We start from the raw sequence: 25,468 nt of genomic DNA on the forward strand, positions 1-25,468 counted from the left end.
CTTTCTACCCCTCTCCCACTTGTGCTCTCTCTATCTCTTAAAAATAAATAAATGTTAAAAAAATTTAAAAAAGAATATTATTTGGATTATAAAGTCTATCTGTAGTCATATATGTTTAAATATTAAATATCATGCAGCACACACACAAAATAGTTTTTCAGTGCAGGCCACATAAAAATGTTATCATTGTGGCAGAATGTCTACATACTTGATAGTATTTCACATTTTACAAGAATTAATATAATCCAGAGAAGGCCCATCACTGTGGGAACCCAGAGCAGTAAAGCTGTGATCTCTAAGCATTGTCTGATGAAATTAAAATGAATTTGGTCCCACAATAGTATAAAAAGTATTAGTTATACCCATTACTATATGCCAAAGGTCATTCATGGAAAAATATTTTAATTATGGTTAATTTGTTGTTCACTCTGGGAACAATGGTGTTTACTTCTTGTTTATCTTAGTAGTATAATGCAAGCTTCTAATTATCCATGACTTCCCCCAGTCCCAGACAGTACTTCTTTATTTTTCCCTTGTATGCAACATTTTACAACTTTGAAATACTTTAGGAGTATAGGTCATTCTTAGTTGATCCAATCATTACAGAAACTATGAATGTGTGTCATATCTGAGAACCAAGAAAAAAGTTATCAAGTGATAAAAACTAATGCAAGAACAAAAATACATAAAAGGCATAAAAAAACCAATAGCCAGGTTAGTTCCAGTCTTTAAGAAGCACAAACATACATTTGCAGAATGTATGTTTTACCTGTGCATAGTTTCAATCTATTTAAAAAATAAGTTATGATTTTTTAAAATATAGTAATAGATTTACAACAAAATCCAACAGATACTGCAGTGAGTTCTATATACCCACCCCACCCTCTACCCCAATTCCAGCATACAGTTTTTCTATTATAAGCATCTTATTCTTGTACATTTCTTATAGTGGATCAGCCAGTATTTATACACTATAATTAACTAAATTCAATAGTCTACATTAAGGTTCACTTTTTGTGTTAGACAATTCTGAGGATTTTGATAAAATTTATAATGACCTGTATTCGCTATTATAGATCACACAGAATAGTTTCACCACGGTAAAAACTCCCCTGTGCTTCACTTATGCTATCCTCTTTCCCTTCTCCTTAACTTTTTTTCTCTGATCCATTTTGAGTTGATTTTTGCAGAAAAGATAAAAGTCTATATGTCAATTCTTTTTTTTTTTTTTTTGCATATCCACATTTAGTTACTCCAGCAACATCTACAAAAGATCATTCCCTATTCAATTTCCTTCGTTTTGCTTTTTTTTTTTCTTTAGTTAAGGTGGGAGTGATACTTCCAGCCTCTTTACATGTCACAGCTGAAACCAGAAATCCCTGAATTGCTCCTGTCTCTTTTTCACAGGTTAGCACCTTTAGATTTGGAATGCTCCCTTTGTTTTGGGAGTTATTGGCTTTCAGACCCTGCTGATAAACTTCTCTGTCCTCTTTGGAGCCTCCAGCTGCCAGCTTTCCACCTCTCCTCTCCATGGTCTAATCCCCTCCTTAGGGAAGAATGTTTCCTAAGGTAGCCAGTTGGAACCATCACTTCCATGAAACATGTGGAGTCAGCAATTGCATGGCCTTAGAGTGTGTGCCTTCTAAAAATTTGTAGTCCTAGGTGGCTTGCCTGCTCTACCCTAGTGCCACCCTTGATAACCATAATCCATCATTTCCCAGTGATTCTTTTCTGCTGGTGTTCCTGCCCTTAGTATCCTGCCATATTGAATTGGGGTCACCTCCGTGATGATTAGGATCTATGGAAATGATGGTATGGATAAGCCAGAAAGAATAGTTGTAGCAACTGCATTTTGTAACATATAGAGCAGACACATGGAAATGTTCACGTGTATGCCTCAAAATATATTTGGAATTTTTTCGGCAGTTTGTTTATATGTGCAATGCACCTGTAATTTTGCCTTACATGGTAAAAGGGTCTTTGAAGATATGATCAAGTTAGGGACTTTGAGAGTGTTAGGTATTCTATATTATCTGAGCAGGTCCAATGTAATAATGACAGGGGCAGGTCAGAGTCAGAGGACACGTGAAAATGATATTTGGAGATGTACTGTGATTTTGAAGATGAAGATTCCATTAACCAAAGAATGCAGGTGGCCTCTAGAAGCTGTAAAAGGTAGGGAAATGGATTTTCTCAAGAGTTCCCAAGGAATGCACAGCTTTCAACATTTCAATTTTAGTCCAGGTAAGACACCTTTTGGACTTTCGACTTCCAGAACTATAAAATAATGCATGTATTATTTAAGCCATTAAGTATGGTAATTTTTTTTGATAGGAGAAATAGGAAATGAGTACAAAAGTAAACCAATTATGTATTTCTTTTGATAGGCAAACCTTTGAATATGTTTAACCATTTGCTGCCAAGCAGCCTGCAGTTTTCTGAAGAGAAAAATAATTTGGCTATACTAGCAAGCCTAGATCCAATACATTGGCCTATTTTGGGAGAAATCATTGTTGCCAAGACATTTGTAGGAATCTCAGCAGCATTTTGCTAATGTGAGATTGGGGTCCAGTTCTTAGGAAACTGAAAGGCAGGATTATTAATGTAAGAGAAACATAAATGCCAGAAGGGACATGTAGAAGGTAATCTTAGAATATCTAAAGTATTTAAAGAAATAGCTAATAGAGGGCACCTGGCTGGCTCAGTTGGTGGAATGTGACTCTTGATTACAGGGTTGTGAGTTCAAGCCCCATGTTGGGTATAGAGATTACTTAAAAATAAAATCTTTAAAAAAGAAACTAACAAGAAACTGCTTAAAAAAACCAGCTAATGGTTTTCAAGAAGGTCAGTGAATTGATAGATCTAGCAATCAGAGTAGTAGCTATGGGCCTGAGGAGAGTACACAAGAAAGTTTTGTTTTCCCTTAGGTAGTAAATTCAGATCTCTAGAGTTAATAAAATGTAGCTGGCTAAGAGGAACCATATCAGTGCTCAAAAGTTTATCTGGGCAGAAGCTGTCTACCTTTACAGTTAACAAGTCTCAGCTTATGGTTTCCTAATAGAATGGGTATCCAACCTTTAGGTTAAAGGAATTGGTGATAGTCTGGGACAAGATCATCAAAGCATTCTGAATTGGCAAGGCCAGGTCATGTGTCTTGTGAGTGAGAGCCAAGAGTTTAATTGACTCTCCTCCCACCCTTGACCTCTGAGACTAAGATGTTTCTTCTCTACCTGTTGGGGTTGTTCTCTTATTCCATGGCCAAGTGATCAGTATGACTAGTGTCTGCAACACCACTTTACCCTTTTCCCATCCTTACCATAGCAAACCAAACCATTTGGCTACGTTCATCTTTAGGTAGTTCAGCAGTTTATTTCTTATATATTTTTGCCATCTTAGAACATCTCGCATCCACTGATACATGAACCATAGCAGGATCACCTTGGGAGTTTTGACCTCGTGGCAATGATCATTTTTATTCATTATCACCTTGATTCTGTGAAGAAATATGGCAGTAAAAATGGGACCGTGTTAGTGCCTACCACTCCTTGACTCTTATTTGCTACCTTCTTGTCTCGGTAGCCTCGTGTGTTGGGGATAGACACAGAGGGAATAAAAGAAAAATACGACGTTTAATTACGTGTTTCGGTTATTTTATAGTCAGTTTGGACTTCCTCTCCATCTGTCCCCTTCAAGGAAATTACCGTATTTAAAGCCTCTACTGCCTGTCTTGAGTGTGTGTTCCACTGGGAGCTAACTCTTGGTTGTGCACTTACCTTTTCAAATTTCTCCTTTAAGAATACATTTTGGGGGTGCCTGAGAGGCTCAGTCAGCTAATCATCCAAGTCTTGATTTTGACTCAGGTCATGATATCACGGTTCATGAGACTGAGCCCCACATCAGGCTGTGTACTGACAGCATGGAGCCTGCTTGAGATTCTCTCTCCCTCTCTCTCTCTGCCCCTTGTGCTGTCTCTGTGTCTCTCCCAACAACAGACCATCAAATTCCTCATCAGACTTTCTATGTCCTAACATCCAGATCTACATGGCCATGAACTATTGGTTGTCTTATTTTTTTGCCCTTGGCTTGCAGGGAATTTTGTCTATCTTTTGCCATAGTGTTTACTTGGGGTACTTTATATCCCAGTTACTGAATAGGTTTTTAGAGATTATTCCTGGGACAGAAGAGGCAATTCAGTTGTCTCTGAACTGATTATTTGATTTGCTTGCCTATTTCATCATCTGGGCACTCTTAGTCTTTATTAGAAACCTAGGCTGGAGTCACAGTGAAGCAAAAGGAAGTGGTGGTTTGCCCCACTGGGTTTCAAGGACATCTAAATAGGAATTTATCTTGGGTAGGCCACTGTTTTATTACAGCTATACAGACTATTAAAAACATGACAACAGACCCAAAGTGGAGTCACTTTGGCTAATTCCCATGCTACCACACCAAGACTTCATTACAGTTTTGTCTTGGCTCTCACAGAAATAGAATCCTCAGTCTATCAGGAATCACCTTATCAGCACAAGTTATTTGCCTGATAGACCCCTGCTATCCCCTAAAGGAATGGAAATTTGCAATAATAAACATGCTTTTCTGCCAGTATAATTACCTTGTTCCTACTCCCTTCTGCCTATAAAAGTCTTTCATTCTGTATACAAATGGAATCTCCTCAAATCTTTCTTTTGCTAGATTGAATGCTGCCCAGTTTGAATGGAATTTTGCTAAGAATTTATCTTAAAAATTTTAATGTGTCTCAATTTATCTTTTAACAGGACCTACTGCAGTAAGCTACAATAAGTCTTTACATTCTTTCCCTCCATCTTCATATCATTAACTAGAGTGGTCACTGATCAGTGGTGCTTAGAGCATGAAGTTGATTCTTAAGTGACCAAATGACTTCCTAGCCTTCAAATCTGGAAAAACCTGCATTGATCCCTAAAGTGTTAGTCAGATGATCCTAGTTTTTAGGATTTCATTTTCATTTTAGGCTTTTGACTAAATATATCTCTAATTCCTTCCCTCTAATACATTGTAAGAATATATCTCAGTAAATTATAGAGTGACTAACTGTTCTTGCTCACCAGGGATTTTTCTGTCTATAGTAATGGCCACCAACAAAAGAAAAGTAGTTTTATTTTCTTGATATAGTGTAGGTGAGTGAATACAACCACAATAATCTTTCCTTGGTATTACAAGACCACCAACCTCCACTGATGGAACTCATCAGGAATCTCAACAATGGTGGTCAAAGACCATTTGTACCCATTATCAATGAAGACTTCAGCAACCAAGTCAGCTCCAAACCTGGACAGATGATCCTTAGAACCCATCTGTCTTTGTATTCATAAAAGCATTGTGACTTTGTCTTTCATTTCAGCACAAGGACTTAGGATGTGTCTAGGTAGTCCTCATTATATTTGTTTATATTGTTTTCCTTCTGGTTTACTGAGTTTTGTTTTTTAATTCTACTTATGTTATATTTAATTAGATGTGGATAAAAGAAATATTAGGACATTGACATTACCACCACTGACTTGGAGGAGTCTAAGTCAATCCCATTAGTATCTGAAACTTCTAATTCTCTCACATTATTTTTGCCCACTACTGAACTTCACATAAGTGAAATAATAGAGTATGGATCCTTTTTAATTCTAGATTTTTTGCCTATAATTTTGATATTCAACTGCATGATTAAATGTATCTGTAGTTCATTGGTATTTACTGTGGAGTAGTATTTCTTTGTATGAATATGACATAGTTTGTGGATTCATGCAATTTTTCTAATTTATTTTGAGTGGGGAGAGGGGCAACGAGAGAGGGAGAAAGATCTCAAGCAGGCTCTGCACTGTCAGTGCAGAGTCCAAAGCGGGGCTTAAACGCACAAACTGTGAGATTGTGACCCGAGCCAAAACCAAGAGTCAGACTTTCAACTGATTGAGCCACCCAGGCACCCCGATTCATGCAATTATTAATGATCTCTTAGGTTGTTTTTGTTTTTGAGTATTCTGAAAAATGCTTCTAAAGAATATTCATGTCTTTTTTAGACATAAGTTTTCACATATCTTGGGTAAATTTCTAGGAATAGAATTATTGGGTCACATGTTAATTATACTATTAAATGTGTAAAAAGGCATCAAACTGCATTTTAAAGTTCTTACAGTATTTTACATTTCAACCATCTATGTATGAGAGTGGCAGTTGTTCCTTATTGTTACCAACTTTTGTTACTTCCAGTCTTATATTTTAGTCATTTTAAGGTGTGCTGGTATTTCATTGCAGTTTTAATTTTATCTTCCTGATGACTAATTTGTATTGGACTGTGTCTTATATGATTATGAGACATTCAAATGTCTCTCTTTTGAATGTTCACATATTTTACATATTTTAATGTTTGTTTTTTTATCATGTATAAAAATTCTTAATATAAACTACATGCAAATATTTTGCCAGATTATCTCCCCAGTATGTGGCTTGGTTCTGTATTTTGTTTCCTATCTGACCCAAAGTTGTTAAGCTTTCTCATAAGTGTTGTAGAAGTTTATTGATTTTAGCTTTTATGTATATGCCTATGATCCATTTTGAGTAATTTTTGTAAGTTAAGTATTAGGGCATATTTTTCTCTCTCTGTATATATCTAATTGCTCTAACCCCATTTATTGGGAAACGATCTTCTCTTCCCATGGAATTACCATGGTACCTTTATTGAAAAACAGTTCATCACCTACTTTGTGTTCCATCGATCCATATATCTCCCCTTAAACTAATCAGCTATTCTTACCCTAATTCACAAAATCAGGTAAATTGTGTCTTCATATTTTATACTTTTTTCTGAATATGGATTTGGTGATTTTAGGTTTTTGCATTTCTATGTGAAATTTGGAATCAAATTTTCCATTTTTACCACACCCCCTAAAAAATAAAAAAAAAAAACATTGCAGAAATTTTGATTGGGGTTTTTTGAATCTATACATGAATTTGTGGGGAACAGCCATATTCATGATGTGATTTTCAAACCATGAACCTGGTATATTGTTCCATTTATTTAGATGTCTCTAAATTAAAGTGTAAATATCTCATATTTCTGAATGTTATTAATTGTGTACATTTTAAAAATCTCTATTTCCAGTGCCCTTCACAGGCACATAGACATAGAATTAAATCATGGAAGTTGTTGATTCCTCCAATAACCAGCTTAGCATTACTTTGAATGACTGATTCATGTTTTGGAAAATTACTGCAAAATGTTTAAATCAAAATTGTCCAATAATCCCAGTGAACGTATGAAAAAGAGTATACTTTTGGAGTTTATTCCAGAAATAGAGAAGCATTTCAATACTTTTCAACATATGTCAAAATTAATAAAGAGATAAAAAATTATGATATTAAGTACTGAAGAGACATTTGATAAAAGTTGGGAAAACTAGGAGTTAAAAAAGTCCTTTTGATTTCTCTAAATTATCAATTGCAAACCACAGTTACCTATTTTAAAAAGGTCTCACATTCAGTCCCATAATGGGATTCCATTTTAAAAAAGTGTTTTTGTTAAATGTTTATTTATTTTCGAAGGAGAGGGAGGGACGGAGCATGAGCAAGGGAAGAGCAGAGAGAAAGGGAGACACAGAATCTGAAGCAGGCTCCAGGCTCTGAGCTGTCAGCACAGAGTCTGATGTGGGGCTCGAACTCACAAACTGTGAGATCATGACCTGAGCTGAAGTTGGACACTTAACCAGCTGAGCCACCCGGGTGCCCCATGGGATTCCATTTTTAAACTACAGTTCATTGAACATTTATTTGTAAGCCCAGGAAGAGTTAAGATGGTGGAGTAGTAAGAGGACCCTAGAACATAGCTAGATCAATTCCAAATCATTTTGAAGACCTAGGATATCAATCTGAGGATTAAGAGAACAATTTGCACAATTAGAGGGGGAGACGTGACAAATACAAGGGGCAGATACATGAATTGGGGAAAAGAAAAGCCACAGTGCCACAGAGGGGAGGGAGCCTTTTTTGTAGAGAGAAGACAGTGAAGGAGAAAGGGGGAGAGAGAGCAGCATGTTGGGTTCATGCAAGAAAAACACTCCTCTAAAACCATTGACCGGGAAGTCAAGAGGAACTGACTATTGTAAGTTTTTGCAAACAGTGAAGCTCAAATTCTGAGGTTTTAGAAATCCCTGCCATTCACCAGAGTGGAGATGGGCAGGCAGTGGTGCTCCTGGGGAGGAGGGCAGAGGCCTGGGAGTGGAATGTGGACAGCACTGTGTGGGCATCCCCTGGGTCACACTGGGAGAGAATGTTCTCCTTCCTGGAGTACATTTGGAAGAGGGTATATTGCATCTCCAAGGACAAAAGACATAGCGGGTACATTGAGCAGCTGTTCAACAGCAAGGGACAGAGGTGCATGCAGAGGGCAGGAAAACTGGTTGCACCTTGTTGCTGTGCTTTACCATAAATTCCAGGTACCTGTGCGGTGGTGAAACTGCACAGGCGCCAAGTGCAGCACTGTGAGGCTCTCCTCTGGAGGAGGGGAGTGGGTTCACACTTCCGGATCCTTTAAGATTTGGAGTTTTGAATCCCAGCTGTGTGCCAGAGATAAAACACAGTAGAATTGTGGCACCAGGTATGAGGGCAGGGATCTGATGGAAACCTGGGACACAGGAAGGGGGATTGTTCACTTCCCTGTGAGGGCTCCCGTCTGGGGATAAGAAAGCAGGGCGACACCATCTTCCCCACTTGGACTTCAGTGAGCCACACAGTGCCCCCGGTATAGGCTGGAACCTCTTGTACCAAACCCTGCATCCTGCACCCTGCACCCTGCAGGGGAATCTTTACTAAGGAAGATCTGACTGTGACCCAAAGCAGGGCCTCTCCCCCAGAGGAACAACACAGGGACCCCTTATGCAGCAAGACTACTTACTGATCATAGAGTGCTCCAAAGCATCAGATTCAGTTTTGCTGGAAATATGACTAACCTTGCTTCTTTTCTTTTTCTTTGTTTTCTTTTGCAATCAGTCTAATAGTTTTTGGTTCATTCGTTTATTTTCATCTCCTTTTCTTCCTTTCTTTCGTTCTTTCTCTCTCTTTTTTTTTTTTTTGGAATCAGGTTTATAGTTCTTTTTTATCATTTTTTTTTTTTGGCTCTTTTTCCTTTTCTCTCTCTCTCTCTCTCTCTCTTTTTTGGAAGGGGGAATCAGGCTTTTTTAAAATTAGGCTTATTTTGGGGCACCTGGGTGGCTCAGTCTGTTGAGCAACCGACTTCAGCTCAGGTCATGATCTTGCAGTTCGTGGGTTCAAGCCCCTCGTCGGGCTCTGTGCTGATGGCTCTGAGCCTGGAGCTTGCCTTGGATTCTGTGTCTCCCTTTCTCTGCCCCTTCCCTGCTCATGCTCTGTCTTTCTCTGTCTCTCAAAAATGAATAAAGTTAAAAACCTTAAAACAAAAAATTAGGCTTATTTTACCAAACAAATCAAAGCACACCTGGGTAACGGTCCGAACGCTCCCCAGTGCAAGCAAGGAGGAACTCTGCATAGGACTGACGTGTGGGAAAGACCAGCCAAAACACAACACAGTGCACACAGCATACACCAGAAACACTTCCTGAAGCTCCAGGCCATGGACAGTGTATGACCTCTTCATATAGCATTACTCTCAGGAACAGGAAACACAAGTTCTCATAACTTGCAAAAGACAGAAACCTAGGCAAAAATGGCAAGATGGAGGAATACTCCCCAAAAGAAAGATCAAGAAGAAATCACAGCCAGGGATTTGCTCAAAACACATATAAGCAATATATATGACAAGAATTTAGAACAAAAGTCTTAAGAATACTAGCTGGTCTTGAAAAAAGCATAGAAGTCACCAGAGACATCCTTGCTTCAGAGATAAAAGGCTGAAAAACTAGTCAGGCTGCAATAAAAATGCTATAAGTGGGGTGCAAAACCAACTTGAGTTAATCACAACGGGGAGAAGCAGAGGAAGGAATAGGTTATATAGAAGATAAAATTATGGAAACTAATGAAGCTGAAAAGAGGAAGGGAAGAAAACATCACACATACAGGCTTAGGGAACTCAGCTATTCCATAAAGTGCAATAATATCCATATCATAGCAACCCAGAAGAAGAGTGGGAAAAGGGGGAAGGAGGTTTATTTGAACAAATTATACTGAGAACTTTCCTAATCTGGGGAAGGAACAGGTATTCAAGTCCAAGAGGCACAGCAAACTCCCCTCAAAATCAACAAAATCAAGTCAGCACCAAGACATACCTTAGTGAAACTTGCAAAGATAGAGAATTCTGTAAACAGTTAGGGACAAAGGTCCTTAAACTACAAAGTTAGACACATAACGTTAGCAGCAGACCTGTCCACAGAAACTTGGCAGGCCAGAAGAAAGTTTCATGACATATTCAACATGCTTAATGGGAAATATTGCAGCCAAGAATACTTTATTCAGCAAGGCTCTCATTCAAAATAGAAGGAGAGATAAAGAGTTTTCAAGACAAGCAAAAACTAAAGGAGTTCGTGAACACTAAACCAGCTCCACAAGAAATATTAAATGGGACCCTTTGGGAGAGAAAGAAATACCAAAATCACCAAAAATAGAAATGAACAATCTACATGAACAGCAACTTTACAGGTAATAAATGACACTAAATTCATATCTATCAATAGTTACTCTGACTGTAAAAGAACTAAGTGCTCCATGAAAGAAATTGAAGAAGACACAAAGAAATGAAAAAATAATCTATACTCATGGATTGGAAGAACAAATATTGTTAAAATATATTTAATACCCAAAGCAGTCTACACATTCAATTGAATTCCTATCAAAATACCACCGGCATTTTTCACAGAGCTAGAAAAAGCAATTCTAAAATTTGTATGGAACCACAAAAGACCCTGAATAGCCAAAGTAATGTTGAAAAAGAAAACCAAACTGGAGGCATCACAATTTTGGACTTCAAGCTACATTACAAAGCTGTAGTCATCATGACAGTATGGTACTGGCACAGAAACAGTCACAAAGATCAATGGAACAGAATAGGAAACCTAGAAATGGACCAACAAATGTATAGACAATTAATCTTCAACAAAGGAAGAAAGCCTATCCAATGGATAAAAGACAGTCTCTTCAACAAATGGTGTTGGGAAAACTGTATGGTGACATGCAGAAAAATGAAATTGGACCACTTTTTTACACCATATACAAAACTAAATTCAAAATGGATGAAACACCTAAATGTGAGACAGAAAACCACTAAATCCTAGAGGAGAACACAAGTAGCAACATCTTTGACCTTGGTGCAGCAACTTCTTACTAGACATGTCTCCAGAGGCAAGGGAAACAAAAGCAAACCTGAGCTATTGTGACTTCATCCAGGTAAAAAGCTTCTGCACAGTAAAGGAAACAACAAAACTAAAAGGCCCCACATGGAATGGGAGAAGATATTTTCAGATGACATATCAGATAGACGGTTAGTATCCAAAATCTAAAACCAAATTATCAAAGTCAACACCCCAAAATACAAACTTAACACCCAAATAATCCAGTTAAAAATGAGCAGAAGGCATGAAGAGACATTTTTCCAAAGAAGGCATAAAGATGGTTATCAGACACATGGAAAGATGATCAACATCACTCATCATCAGGGAAATACAAATCAAAACCATGATGAGATATCACCTCACACCTATAAGAATGGCTAAAATAAACAACACAGGAAAACAAAAGATGTTGGTAAGGATGCAGAGAAAGGGGAACCCTCTTACAGTGTTGGTGGGAATGCAAACTGGTGCGGCCACTCTGGAAAACAGTTTTGAGGTTCTCAAAAAGTTAAAAATAGAACTACCCTAAAATCCAGCAATTGCACTACTAGGTATTTATCCAAAGGATACAAAAGTACTGATTTGAAGGGGCTCATGCATCCCTATGTTTATAGCAGCACTATCAAGAATAGCCAAATTATGGAAAGATCCCAAATGTCCATGGACTGATGAATGGATAAAGAAGATGTGGTGTATATATACACAATGTAATATTATTCAGCCATCAAGAAGAATATAATCTTGCCATTTTGAAGATGTGGATAAAATAACTGTATTATGCTAAGCAAAATAAGTCAGAGAAAGACAAATACCATATGGTTGCATTCATATATGGAATTTAAGAAACAAAACAGATGAACATGGGAATGTAAGGAAAAATAAAACATGATAAAAACTTAGAGGGAGGCAAGCCATAGAGACTTTTAACTGTAGAGAACAAACTGAGGGTTGCTGGAGGGGAGGTCGGCGGGGAAATGTGATAAATGGGTGATAGGTATTAAAGAGGGAAGTTTTCATGATGAGCACTGGGTGTTATATGTAAGTGATGAATCACTAAAAAATCTCCTGAAACCAAAATTGCATTATATCTTAAGTAACTTGAATTTAAATAAAATCTTGGAAGAAAAACACATTTCTAAGCCCCGAATTTAGTGTAGCTATCAATTGTAAATCGAGTATTTTCAAAACATATTCTTCACTGTAGACTCTCTTTGATTCTAGCCTTTGGAGGTTTTCCCTTTTCATGTCATTGATTTTAGGGTTTTTTTCCCCTGCAATATTAATAGCTAATGTGTTCCATTTTCTGTCTTTACTAAATAATCTTGATAATATTTTATGAAAATATTTATATTATGAAGCATAATACATTTTTTTATTAATGAAACATGAAAATGTAAAAATGTCTTCTGTAAATATTAAAACATGTGTATAATAATAAAATTTATTTTTTTAATTTATTTTTGAGAGAGAGAGAGAGAGAGAGAGACAGAGACAGAGACAGAGGGCAAGCGGGGGAGGGGTAGAGAGGGAGACATAGAATCTGAAGCAGGCTCCAGGCTCTGAGCTGTCAGCACAGAGCCCATTGCAGGGCTCAAACTTGTGCAAGATCATGATCTGAGCCAAAGTTGGATGCTTAAATGACTGAGCCACCCAGGCACCCCTATAATAATAAAATTTTTAAATACACTTTAGTTATATGCAGTTAGTATAATTGAAGACATTGACATTATATATGATTTTATATAGGATAGTATATGATAATCCAGGGATTACAAAAGATCAGGAATAAATTATTATTCTATAAAAGCAACTGATAAATTGAACCTCTGTTTTGAGAAAAAGATACATCATTATAGCTTCTTTCACAATATACTATTCAAACCATTCAACATAAAAATAAATACATAATACATATAATGCAAATATTTTACAAAACCTCACATATTTACTGGGGTTAGGGTGAAAGAAAGTTTTATCTATAAATTCAAGAACCACACAAAAAAGATGATAGTTATCAGATATCATGAGTCTATCATTTCACAATATCGTATTATCAAAAAATTACCCAGAATAACCCCAAAAGTGCCAAAACCAAAATCAGGTCAATGACAAATTGTAAAACATAGTAAAGATAAATCAGTAGCCAGGGTTAAGATAATTAACGTAAAAGTGCATACAAATAAAGGAAATAAAGACAAGAATACCTTAACATAAATATACATGCAGAAATATAAAATAAACCAGAAGATGTGTATATATATATATATATATATATATATATATATATATATATATATAGAATTTTCAGCATACTTGTAATAAAAATAACAAAACTCAAACAGATGTAAACACTTAGTATTTTTGCCTATCACTTTACTAATTTTTTTTTTTTTTTTAATTTTTTTTTTTCAACGTTTTTTATTTTATTTTTGGGACAGAGAGAGACAGAGCATGAACGGGGGAGGGGCAGAGAGAGAGGGAGACACAGAATCGGAAACAGGCTCCAGGCTCCGAGCCATCAGCCCAGAGCCTGACGCGGGGCTCGAACTCACAGACCGCGAGATCGTGACCTGGCTGAAGTCGGACGCTTAACCGACTGCGCCACCCAGGCGCCCCACTAATTTTTAAATATTACTAACAGTCTTGTGAAGCATTACTCTTGCACTTAAAAGATAAGTGTATACAAAGAAGAAAATGAGTATGTTATAAACAGGCTTTAATATTTTTGTACTCTATAGCCTAATAACTTCTAGAATTAATCTTTAATGTAAAATCTTAGAGCTAAAAAATAATAACAAAATTTTCATTGAAATATCCTTTAGTACAATAACCTGTTAGCTGTGCCTGGGTGGCTCTGTGGGTTGAGCGTCCAACTCTTGATTTCAACTCAGGTCATGATTTGAGGGTTGTGGGATTGAGCACCATGTTGGGCTTCACACTAAGCATGAAGCCTGCTTAAGATTCTCTCTCTCTCTCTCTCTCTCTCTCTCTCTCTCTCTCAAAGTACTTTTAGATTTACAGTGTTATATTTATGAACACAAATAAGATTGACAGAAATTGCATTTGGGATGCTTAGGTGGCTCAGTTATTAAGTATACAGCTTGATTTCAGCTCAGGTCATGGTCTCATGGTTGTGAGATCAAGCCTTGGATTAGGCTCTGCATTGAGCATGAGCTCACTTGGGATATTCTCTCTCTCTCTCTCTCTCTCTCTCTCTCTCTCTCTCTCTCTCTCTCTCTCTCCCCTCCTCCTTCCCTCAAATAAATAAACGTTAAAAAAAGAAATTTAATTACATTTCTAACAGTTCAGTTTCTTGAGCATGGAACCATAAATAATTTCATTCTTTTTCCTATACTGGAAATATATTAACTTTAAAAGAAGTGGTGTTAAAAATAAGTACAGAAGTAAAAATCATACTGTGATTGTAATTAACTAAGAGATATGCTATAGTATATTTTGACAATAAATGAAATGATTTCTTTAATTGAAAATTCCTATTATTTAACCTGACTGTATTTACTTTTAGCCATGCAAATTTGAAAAATGCTGTGATACTGAACACTGTACTCTGATTGAACCTGCAGAGTGTGGCACTGGGCCATGCTGGGATAAAAATACTTGTCTGGTAAGCTTTCAAAATATTATGGTACATTCTTTCATGATTTTTTTCTGTGCTTGTGCATTCACTTTTTTTTTTATTTTATTTTTTTACACAACTTTCAAATACTGTGTGTAACTTTAGGTACCTGATTCATACACAGTTGACTTCAGAATTCAGAAGCTATCCTTAGATTTTTTTTTCAACCTTCCTTCTTATGTTTGCCTTCACTGTATTGTTTCAATCTCTACTGAATCCATCCAATTATTCAATACCAATTTCAAATTATTTGGATGCTAATGACTCCTTTTGTTCATATCTGAGGTCATACCTGAATGTAGGTCCTCATGACCGAAGAACTTATGACGAAATTAAAAATAAGCCACCCAACACAGTTCATGTACAGTGTTTGAATAAACAGACAACAATAATAATAAAAATCTCATTTTGAGAATAGCAGAAAAAGAGTCCATGTAGAATAGTCAGCAACATGTAGCATGTCTAATATTGAAGTTAGCTTTGTAGATACACCTGGATCCTGAAGTGGATTGAATCCTTGACTTTCCTTGGGAAGTTTCCCATTGAGTTTTCCTTTATAGTCACACCTGAAAGGAGACTGAGTAAGATTTGTCTTTTGGGGATTGCTTCATTGTAGCATCTCCTTTTTTGTGTCGCCTTTAGACGTCAACAACAATCATAAAAGCTGATTAATTAGAGATCTTGATTGCCAGATTTCAGATTTACAGGTTCTCCATCAATGAAATCTCTCCTAATATCATTCTACTTTGTTCTCTGTGTGTTCTTTTTCACTCTTCGTGCTAGTAATTAAAGTCACTGGTCACTTGTCTTCAAGGAGGCAAGCGTAGAGTTTCCACTATTTAGCAATAAACCTTGTTGCTCTTCCCTTCATCACAGCTCTCATCTTGTCCTTTGTCTCCAAATCAGAAGGATTAAGCAATAAGGTTTTTCTACATAGCCCATTGCCCTTTCCCTACATCCCAGAGGGAAGTTCTTTAAAAAGGGAATAATTCTTACTTTTGGTAGAGTTTTTAAAAAATTAAGGTGAAAATCATGTACGATAAAATTTACCATTTTCAGGGAAACAATTTAGTGATACTCAGTACATTCACAGTGTTATACAACTGCCACCTCTATCTAGTTCCAAAACAAGTTCCTCAGTCAAACAGGAGACTCCTGGAGCATTAAGCACTTGCTCTCCTTTCTTCCTTCCCCTCAGTCCTGGCAACCACCAATTTGTGTTCTGTCTGGAGTAACCTATTCTGGATATTTTATATAAGTTAGAAGCATAGAATATGTGACCTTTGTGTATGGATTTCTTCACTTAACATAGTGTTGAATGTTCATTCATCTTGTAACCTATGTATCAGTGCTCCTTTATATGGCTGAAAATATTCCATTGCATGAATATACCACAATTTGTTAACCTGTTCATTCATTGATGGACATTTGGGCTTTTTCTAATCTTGAGTTTTCAAGTAAATTCATAATTTGACTTTAAGTAGTTAAAACGTGGTAATAATAGAAGTGATAGATCTACACTTTTCTTACATAATTTTTTTACAGTTTTGGTTTATTACTTTACAAAAATAATTCTTTTTCTTTGTCTCACAGCTCTCTGTAAAGGGAACTATGTGTCGACAAAGCCAAGATCTGTGTGATTTTCCAGAATTTTGCAATGGAACATCTGAGTTTTGTGTACCTGATGTGATATCTGCTGATTTACAACCATGCAATAATAACACTGCCTATTGCTTTCAAGGAATATGCCAAGATACAAATAGACAGTGTGCAGAGTTATTTGGAAAATGTAATAGTATACTTTTTTTCTGAAGTTCATTTTTATTATTTTATTTTGTATTTTTCCCAGTATAGTTAGCACACAGAGTTATATTAGTTTCAGGTGTACAATACAGTGATTTAACAATTCCATACATTACTCAGTACTCATCATGGTAAGTGTACTCCTTAATCCCCATCACCTATTTCACCCATTCCCCCAACCACCTCCTCTGGTTGACTCTTGTTTGTTCTCTATGGTTAAGAGTCTGTTTCTTGGTTTGTATCCCTCTCCCTCTTCTTTTTTTCCTTTGCTCCTTTGTTTCACTTCTTAAATTCCACATATGAGTGACATCATATGATATTTGTCTTTCTCTGACTGACTTACTTCACTTAGCATTATACTCTCTAGTTCCATCCGTGTCATTGTGAATGACAAAATTTCATTCTTTTTTTTTTTTTATGGCTGAACAATCTTCCATTGTATATATACCACTTCTTTATCCATTTATCTATTGATTGGCATTTAGGCTGCTTCCATTATTTGGTTATTGTAAATAGTGTTGCTATAAACATAGAGGTGCATACATTTCTTTGAATTAATGTTTTTGTACTTTTTGGGTAAAGACCTAGTAGTATGATTATTGGATTGTAGGATTGTTCTATTTTTAGCTTTTTGAGGAATCTCCACACTTTTTCAGAGTGGCTATAGCAGTTTGCATTCCCACCAACAGTGCAAGAAGGTTCCTTTTTCTCCACATCCTCATGAACACTTGTTTCTTGTGGTTTTGATTTTAGCCATTGTGACAGGTGTGAAGTGATAATTTCATTGTAGTGTTGATTTGCATTTCCCTGATGAGTGGTGATGGTAAGCACCTTTTCCTGTGTCTTTTTGACCATCTGTATGTCTTCTTTGGAAAAACGCCTGTTCATAGCTTCTTCCCATTTTTAATTGGATTATTTTCTTTTTGGATATTGTGTTGTCTCAGTTTTTTAAATATATTTTGGGTACCAACCCTTTATTGAATATGTTGTTTGCAGATATCTTCTCCCATTCAGCAGGTTGCCTTTTAGTTTTGTTGATTGTTTCCTTCACTGTGGAGAAGCTTTTTTGGTTTTTTGTTTTTGCTTTGTTTTGTTTTGTTTTGTTTTGTATTGCTTTGTTTTGTTTTTGATGTAGTCCCAATAGTTTATTTTCGCTTTTATTTCCCTTGCCTCAGGAGACATATATACAAAAATGTTGCGATGGCCAATGCCAAGGAGGTTACTGGCTGTGTTCTCCTCAGTGATTTTTATGGTTTTAGGTGTCACATTTAGGTCTTTAATTCATTTTGAATTTATTTTTGTGTATGGTGTACAGAAGTGGTCCCCTTTCCTTTCCTTTCCTTTCCTTTCCTTTCCTTTCCTTTCCTTTCTTTTCTTTTCTTTCGTGTGTGTTGCTGTGCAGTTTTCCCAACACCATTTGTTGAAGGGACTGTCCTCTGTCCTTTCCCCATTGGATACTCTTCCCTGCTTTGTCAAAGATTAACCATTTGGTTGTGGGTTCATTCTGGGTTTTCTATTCTGTTATATTGATCTATGTGTCTGTTTTTGTGCCAGTATCATACTGTTTGATTACTTTGGCTCTGTAATATAACTTGAAGTCTGGAATTGTGACACCTCTAGTTTTTTTGTTTGTTTTCTTTTTGTTTTTGTTTTATTGCTTTGGTTATTGGATGTCTTTAGTGTTTCCATACAAATGTTAGGATTGTTTGATCTAGTTCTGTGGAAAATGTTGGTATTTTCATACAGATTGAAATAAGTGTGCAGATTGCTTTGGGTAGTATAGACAGCTTAACAATATTTATTTTTCCAACCCATAAACATGGGATGTCTTTCCATTTCTTTGTCACATCCTGAATCTGTTTCATCAGTGTTTGATAGTTTTCAGGGTACCAGGTCTTTCACTTTTTTGATTAAGTTTATTCTTAGATATTTTATTGTTTTTGGTTCAATTATAAGTGGGTTGTTTTCTTAATTTCTCTTTCTGCCTCTTGATTATTAGTGTATAAGAAAGCAGTAGGTCTCTGTGTATAGTTTTGTATCCTGTGACTTTACTGAATTCATTTATCAGTTCTAGTAGTTTTTTGGTGGAATCTTCTGAGTTATCTATATATAGTACCTATATATAGTATCTATATATAATATAATGTCATCTGCAAATAGTGAAAATTTTGCATCTTCCCTATCAATTTTGATACCATTTATTTCTTTTTGTTTTTTTTCTGATTGCTGTGGCTAGGACTTTTATATAGTCTAAACCTACGTTGTTGAGTGTTTTTTTTTTTAATGTTTATTATTTATTTTTGAGACAGAGAGAGACAGAGCGTGAGCAGGGGAGGGTCAGAGGAGACACAGAATCTGAAGCAGACTCCAGGCTCCGAGCTGTCAGCACAGAGCCTGATGCAGGACTCAAACTCACAAACTGTGAGATCATGACCTGAGCCAAAGTCAGATGCTTAGCTGACTGAGCCACCAAGGCACCCTGTTGAGTATTTTTATCATTAATGGATGTTGTACTTTGCCAAATGCTTTTTCTGCATCTTGAAACGATCATATGGTTCTTACCCCTTCTCTTCTTGATGTGATTCATCACATTGATTGATTTGTGAATGTTGAACCTCCTTTGTACCCCAGGAATAAATGCCACTTATTTTTGGTGAAATATAAATATATATTTTTGTGAATTTTTTTAAAATATATTGTTGGATTCAGGGGCGCCTGGGTGGCTCAGTCCATTAAGCGGCCGACGTCGGCTCAGGTCACTATCTCATGGTGGGTGAGTTGGAGCCCCGCGTCAGGCTCTGTGCTGACAGCTCAGAGCCTGGAGCCTGTTTCAGATTCTGTGTCTCCCTCTCTCTCTGACCCTCCCCCGTTCATGCTCTGTCTCTCTCTGTCTCAAAAATAAATAAACGTTAAAAAATTTTTTTTAAAAAATAAAAAAAAAATATTGTTGGATTTAGATTGCTGGTATTTTGTTGAGGATGTTTGCTTTATGTTCATCTGAGATATTGTCCTGTAATTCTCTTTTTTTGTGGTGTCTTTATCTGGTTTTGGTATCAGGGTGATGTTGGTCTCATAGAATGAATTGGGAAGTTTTCCTTCTTTCTATTTTTTGGAATAGTTTGTAAAGAATAGGTATTAACTTTTCTTTACATGTTTGGTAGTATTCTTCTGTGAAGCCATTTGGTCCTCAACTTTTGTTTGTTGGGAGATTTTTGTTTGTTTGTTTTGTTTTGTTTTTGTTTTTTTATACTGATTCAATTTCATTGCTGATAATAGATCTGTTCAAATATTCTGTTTCTTCCTGCTTCAGTTTTGGTAGGTTATATGTTTCTAAGAATTTATCCATTCCTTCTGGTTGTCCAATTTGTTGGGATATAACTTTTCATAATATTCTCTTGCAATCCTTTCTGTTTTCATTATTATTTCTCCTCCTTCATTTCTCTTCTTTCATTTCTGATCTTTTGGCAGGAGCGGGGGGGGGGGGTCCTCTCTATTTTTTGATGAGTCTGGCTAGGGTTTTATACATTCTATTGAATTTTTTTCAAAGAATCAGCTCCTGGTTTTATTGATTTGTTTTTTGTTTGTTTGTTTGTTTGTTTTTGTTTTTGTGTTTTAGTTTCTATATAATTTATTTCTGCTCTAATTTTATTATTTCCTTCTTTATGCTTGTTTGGGGTTTTGTTTGTTATTCTTTTTCTCTCTCTTTTGGTGCAAAGTAGGCTGTTTATTTGAGGTTTTTCTTGCTTCTTGAGGTAGCCTTGTATTGCTATAAACTTTCCTTTTAGAATTGATTTTTCTGCATCCCAGAGAGGGTTGTGTTTTCATTTTCATCTGTTTCCGTATGCTTTTTGATTTCTTGGTTGACCCATTCATTGTTTAGTAACATGTTATTTAACTTCCATGTATTTGTGGCCTTTCCAGATTTTTTTCTTGTGGTTGACTTCCAATTTCATAGCATTGTAGTCAGAGAAGATGCAGGGTCTGACTTTTATCTTCTTGAATTTCTTGAGGCTTGTTTTGTGGGCTAATGTATGACATATTGGGGAGAATGTCTTATGTGCACTTGAAAAGAATATGTATTCTGCTGTTTTAGTATGAATTGTTCTGAATATATCCATTAAATCCACCTGGTCCTGTGTGTTATTCAGTGTCAAAGCCACTGTTTCCTTGTTGTATTCCTGTTTGGATGATCTGTCCATTGATGTAAGTAAGGTATTAAATTTCTCTACTATTGTATTACTGTCAATTATTTTCAGCTATTATTTCTTCAAATAAATTTTCTGCTCCCGTTTCTCTCTCTCCTTCCAGGATGTGAATGTTTTATACTTGATGCAGTCACTAAGTTCCCTAAGAGTATTCTCAATTTGCATAATTATTTTTACTCCCATTTGTTCAGCGTGATTACTTTCCTGTACTCCATTTTGCAGGCTATGAATTCTTTCTTTTGTTTCATTTAGCCTGCTACTTATTCTATCGGGTATATTTTTAATTTCATTTATTTTGCTCTTCATCTCTGATTGGTTCTTTTTTATCTCCTTATTAAGAGTTTCACTGATATTCTCTACTCTTTTATCAAGTGCAGAGAGTATCTCTATAATTATTACTTTAAATTCTCTATCAGGCATGTTACTTATTTCTGTTTTGGTTAGGTCTTTTGCTGTGGTTTGGTCTTTCGTTTAGGACACATTTCTTTCATTTAGGACACATTCCTTTGTCTCCTCATTTTGTCTAACCCCGTGTTTGGTTCTCTGTGTTAGGTAAGTCAACTATGAATCTTGCTATTGAAGGTAATGGCCTTATGAAGAAGTAGTCCTTTAGTACCTTGCAGTACAGTGTCCCTTGTTCCCCAGGACCTGATGCTTCAGGGAATGTCTGCTACGTGTGCTACCTATGCCCTGCTTCTTTCTTCCTTCAGTACAGTTGTCTGCAGAGGATCTTTTTTTGTTGTGGGCAGTGTTTGGTCCATGGCTGGGTGCAGCACATTTTAACATGGTGTGAGCCGGTCTGCTTGAGAAAGAGACCTGCTACCACCAACACTACAGGAACTGAGGTCCCACAAAACATGTGGGTCAGTTGACTAGGTGTTGTTAGAGTTTTCACTGGTCTTCTGGGGGAGGGGGCCCACAGCACTGGGACTGAGGCAAGCATGACTGAGAAGGGCTGATCCACTGAAGCACAGGGGGTTTGGGCTTAGGTAGCAAATGGTGGCACCATTGCTGTTTCCTGCAGGTGGCCCTGTGTTTATGGTGGGGGCTGGGGGAGGAAAATGGCAACGTCTAGCTCCTTTGTTCCTGGAGGCATTTCCTCATGATCCTTGCCTTCCTAGACCATGCTCCAAGATGAATAAATCACTCTCCCTCCTGTCTGTCCCTGGCAGTTTTCAGACTGCTGCTTCCCTGTTGTATCTCTGCTGGCTGTTTGTCCTGCTGTCTAAGACTAGGGACTCAGCTTCCTAATGCCCTCTGGGTTCAACCAGAGCCTAGCCACTGAGTTTTAAAATTCTGGGTTTTACAAGGGATACAGGAGTACTGATGCATAGGGGCACTTGTACCCCAATGTTTATAGCAGCACTCTCAACAATAGCCCAATTATGGAAAGAGCCGAAATGTCCATCAACTGATGAATGGATAAAGAAATTGTGGTTTATATACACAATGGAGTACTACGTGGCAATGAGAAAGAATGAAATATGGCCCTTTGTAGCAACGTGGATGGAACAGGAGAGTGTTATGCTAAGTGAAATAAGCCATACAGAGAAAGACAGATACCATATGTTTTCCCTCTTATGTGGATCCTGAGAAACTTAACAGAAACCCATGGGGGAGGTGAAGGAAAAAAAAAAAGAGAGGTTAGAGTGGGAGAGAGCCAAAGCATAAGAGACTGTTAAAAACTGAGAACAAACTGAGGGTTGATGGGGGGTGGGAAGGAGGGGAGGGAGGGTGGGTGATGGGTATTGAGGAGGGCACCTTTTGGGATGAGCACTGGATGTTGTATGGAAACCAATTTGACAACAAATTTCATATATTGGAAATAAAATATATATATATATTTGAAAAAATAATAAAATAAAATAAAATAAAATAAAATAAAGTTCTGGGTTTTAAGTCCTGCTGGTTGTAAGAATTCACAAAATTTGGCCCTCTTGCTTTCAAAACCAGATATCATGGGATTTGTCTTTCCTGTGTAGGCTCCTCAGTGGTTCATTTTCAAACTATATTTTTCTAAAGTCAGTAATCCATCCTGTAACCATGATAAAAGGTATTGTTTGTGTAAGTTCAAATTTGAAAATAAAATTACAAATCAAAACAACTTTGACCTATGCCAAAAGAATAAGATATTAGTCAAATTTCAGGTAGTTGATGGAAAATGAGTAGAATATTAGAATTATAGATAGGAGAGTAATGATGGTTTGATTTCTTAGTCATTGCTTCACTATGATAGCAATTTTCCTATTCTCAAGTGGGAGTTTTTCATGGTTCTTCTTGTGTAGCCAGTAGATGATACCAAAAATTTATAGTACCTGACACTGACTGAGCATTGCTGTTGTCTAGATGTCTCTATATTAATTTACCACACTTTTAGCTTTTAATGTTTTAAAGATGAGTAATTGGAACTTTATTTATATTTTCAGTTGCAAAGGGTTCTACTTCTCTATGTACACAAGAAGTGAATCTTCAGGAAGATGATTTTGGAAACTGTGGACGAAAGTATTGTAATTTTAAGTGTGTATTTAGAAAATTATAAATTTTCCAATTTTGTTTGTGTGTTTGTACTGCAAAGAGTTGCTTAATGCAAATGAGAGGTGAATGTATTATATACAGATAAATATTTATGTTGCACTTCTTAAGATTGTTTATATTCTGAATAGCTTGGTGCTATGATCTAGTAACATTTTCAATTACCCTCATATTTGAACTATTATTTCCCTAATATTTTTTCCTTAAGTGACATATGGATAATTGTTTCTTCCTTATATTGCCAGGGATATCCTTTGTGGAAAGATAGTTTGTCATTGGACACGTTTAGAAGTAATACCATTTAAAAAATTTGATGTTCAATATACTTACATGGAAGGCCATGTGTGTATCTCCGCATATTTAAGAATACCAACAGCACATGTAACAGATGATATTACGTATACAGCGAATGGAACTATGTGTGGTCCAAATATGGTAAATAAAAATTTGACTTGATTATATATACGGTGTGTGGATGTCTGTGTGTGTGTGTGTGTGTGAGTGCACATGTGCACACACATGAGAGAGAGAGACAAAGACCTTAACTTTTTTTTACAATTAATATTACAAATTTTGGTTCCTACATAATGATCTTAAGATTTAAAGTTTAAGATTTCTATTGATCAAAGGAGCACTTGCTTCAGTATCATTTTGTTTATTATGAATTTTGCTATAGATATTAGAACTTATTTTCTCACACTGCAGAATATTAGCCTCTTCATTAGGCCAGGATCTGGTCTGCAAAAATTTATATAAATAACAAAAAAGAATCAAATAATACACCAAAGAGTAGGTTAAAACAACCTGAATAATAAGAAAAACAAAGAAAGCAAAAAAAGCAAAGCATTTAGTACTGCTATAATTGACAAGAATAATTGATTTGGTTGTAATGAAAGTAAAACAGGTATTTGCTCATTAGCCAACTTCCCTAATTCTTCTTCCAAAAGCATAATACTTATTAAAAATTTGGCCCTTTCACAAGACATAATAATAAAATGGATCTCAAGCTTTGCTTTTATTTTTCTTAAACAGCTTAAGAAACAATAAATGATTTGTGTGTGTCCTTTGTACCATTGAAATATTCGTTAACTAAGGTAAAACATTACTCAAGTATCTCATGTTGAAATTTAGATACTTAACATTGAGATGAAATATTTTAAGAAATGAAAAATTGAGGAAAATGGAAATGAATATTAAATTTATGTCAAAATTAGAAAACTTATTCTTACATAAAAATAATAAAATAATTACAAATGAACACACTGGTGCTGACTACCTTATAAAGTAACATGTCATCCCTTTAAAGATCACTTAAGACAAACTGACAAAATGTTTACTATAAAAGTGAGAGATTAAGTACATAAATTTATCAGCTAATTTAATCATTAATTGATTGGAAAAATCATTCTAGTGGCATAAAGGTGGTATAATACACAAAAATAATTTGGTCTTTTTCCCTGATTTTCTGGTACAAGAGCTCCTAAACCCCTTGAATTTCCCTAGTGATAATGAATGCTTTTTGTTAATCGTAAAGAGCTTCTTCCAATCAAACTGAATTTATGCTAATGAAGTGACAGGATGGGGTCTCTAGATAGCTGTATGATGGAGCTGATAACCAATAAGACCAAGAGATTAGAGGGTTGGAACTTTTAGCCTCATCACAACCTTCGGGAAGGGAAGTGGTGTAACTGGAGACTGAACACTGTAAAAACTTTTGAACAGTGAGATTCGGTGTGCTTCTAGCTTGGTGAAGTAAATAAAGTAAATGAACATCCAGTTATTGTTTTTTCTAATCAGTTAGGAGTTGAAAATAATAATTGATGATGGGAAGCATAACTTATCATCCTAAAACAAGTATAAATTAGCATATACTATCCGGAAAGTGATTTAGAAATGTGTATAATGTCAAAATATATTATTACACATTTTTATTGGTTTTTAAAAATTATTTGTTACTATTTTTAATTGACATA

The 25,468-nt window shown here is 36.1% G+C and overlaps 1 protein-coding gene across 1 annotated transcript in view; it reads left to right on the top strand.

The window, feature by feature from the left end:
- LOC109262144 (A disintegrin and metallopeptidase domain 3-like) overlaps nucleotides 1-25,468 on the top strand; it is a 112,905-nt gene that overhangs the window by 64,484 nt on the left and 22,953 nt on the right. The window contains 4 exon segments of the mRNA XM_019440566.2: nucleotides 14,845-14,943; nucleotides 16,549-16,744; nucleotides 23,390-23,480; nucleotides 23,741-23,930. Of these exon segments, the coding sequence (XP_019296111.2) occupies nucleotides 14,845-14,943; nucleotides 16,549-16,744; nucleotides 23,390-23,480; nucleotides 23,741-23,930 (576 nt within the window).

This window comes from Panthera pardus, unplaced genomic scaffold (assembly GCF_024362965.1).
Source record: "Panthera pardus isolate Hobbes unplaced genomic scaffold, ASM2436296v1 HiC_scaffold_13, whole genome shotgun sequence".
NCBI classification, from domain to species: Eukaryota; Metazoa; Chordata; class Mammalia; order Carnivora; family Felidae; genus Panthera; species Panthera pardus.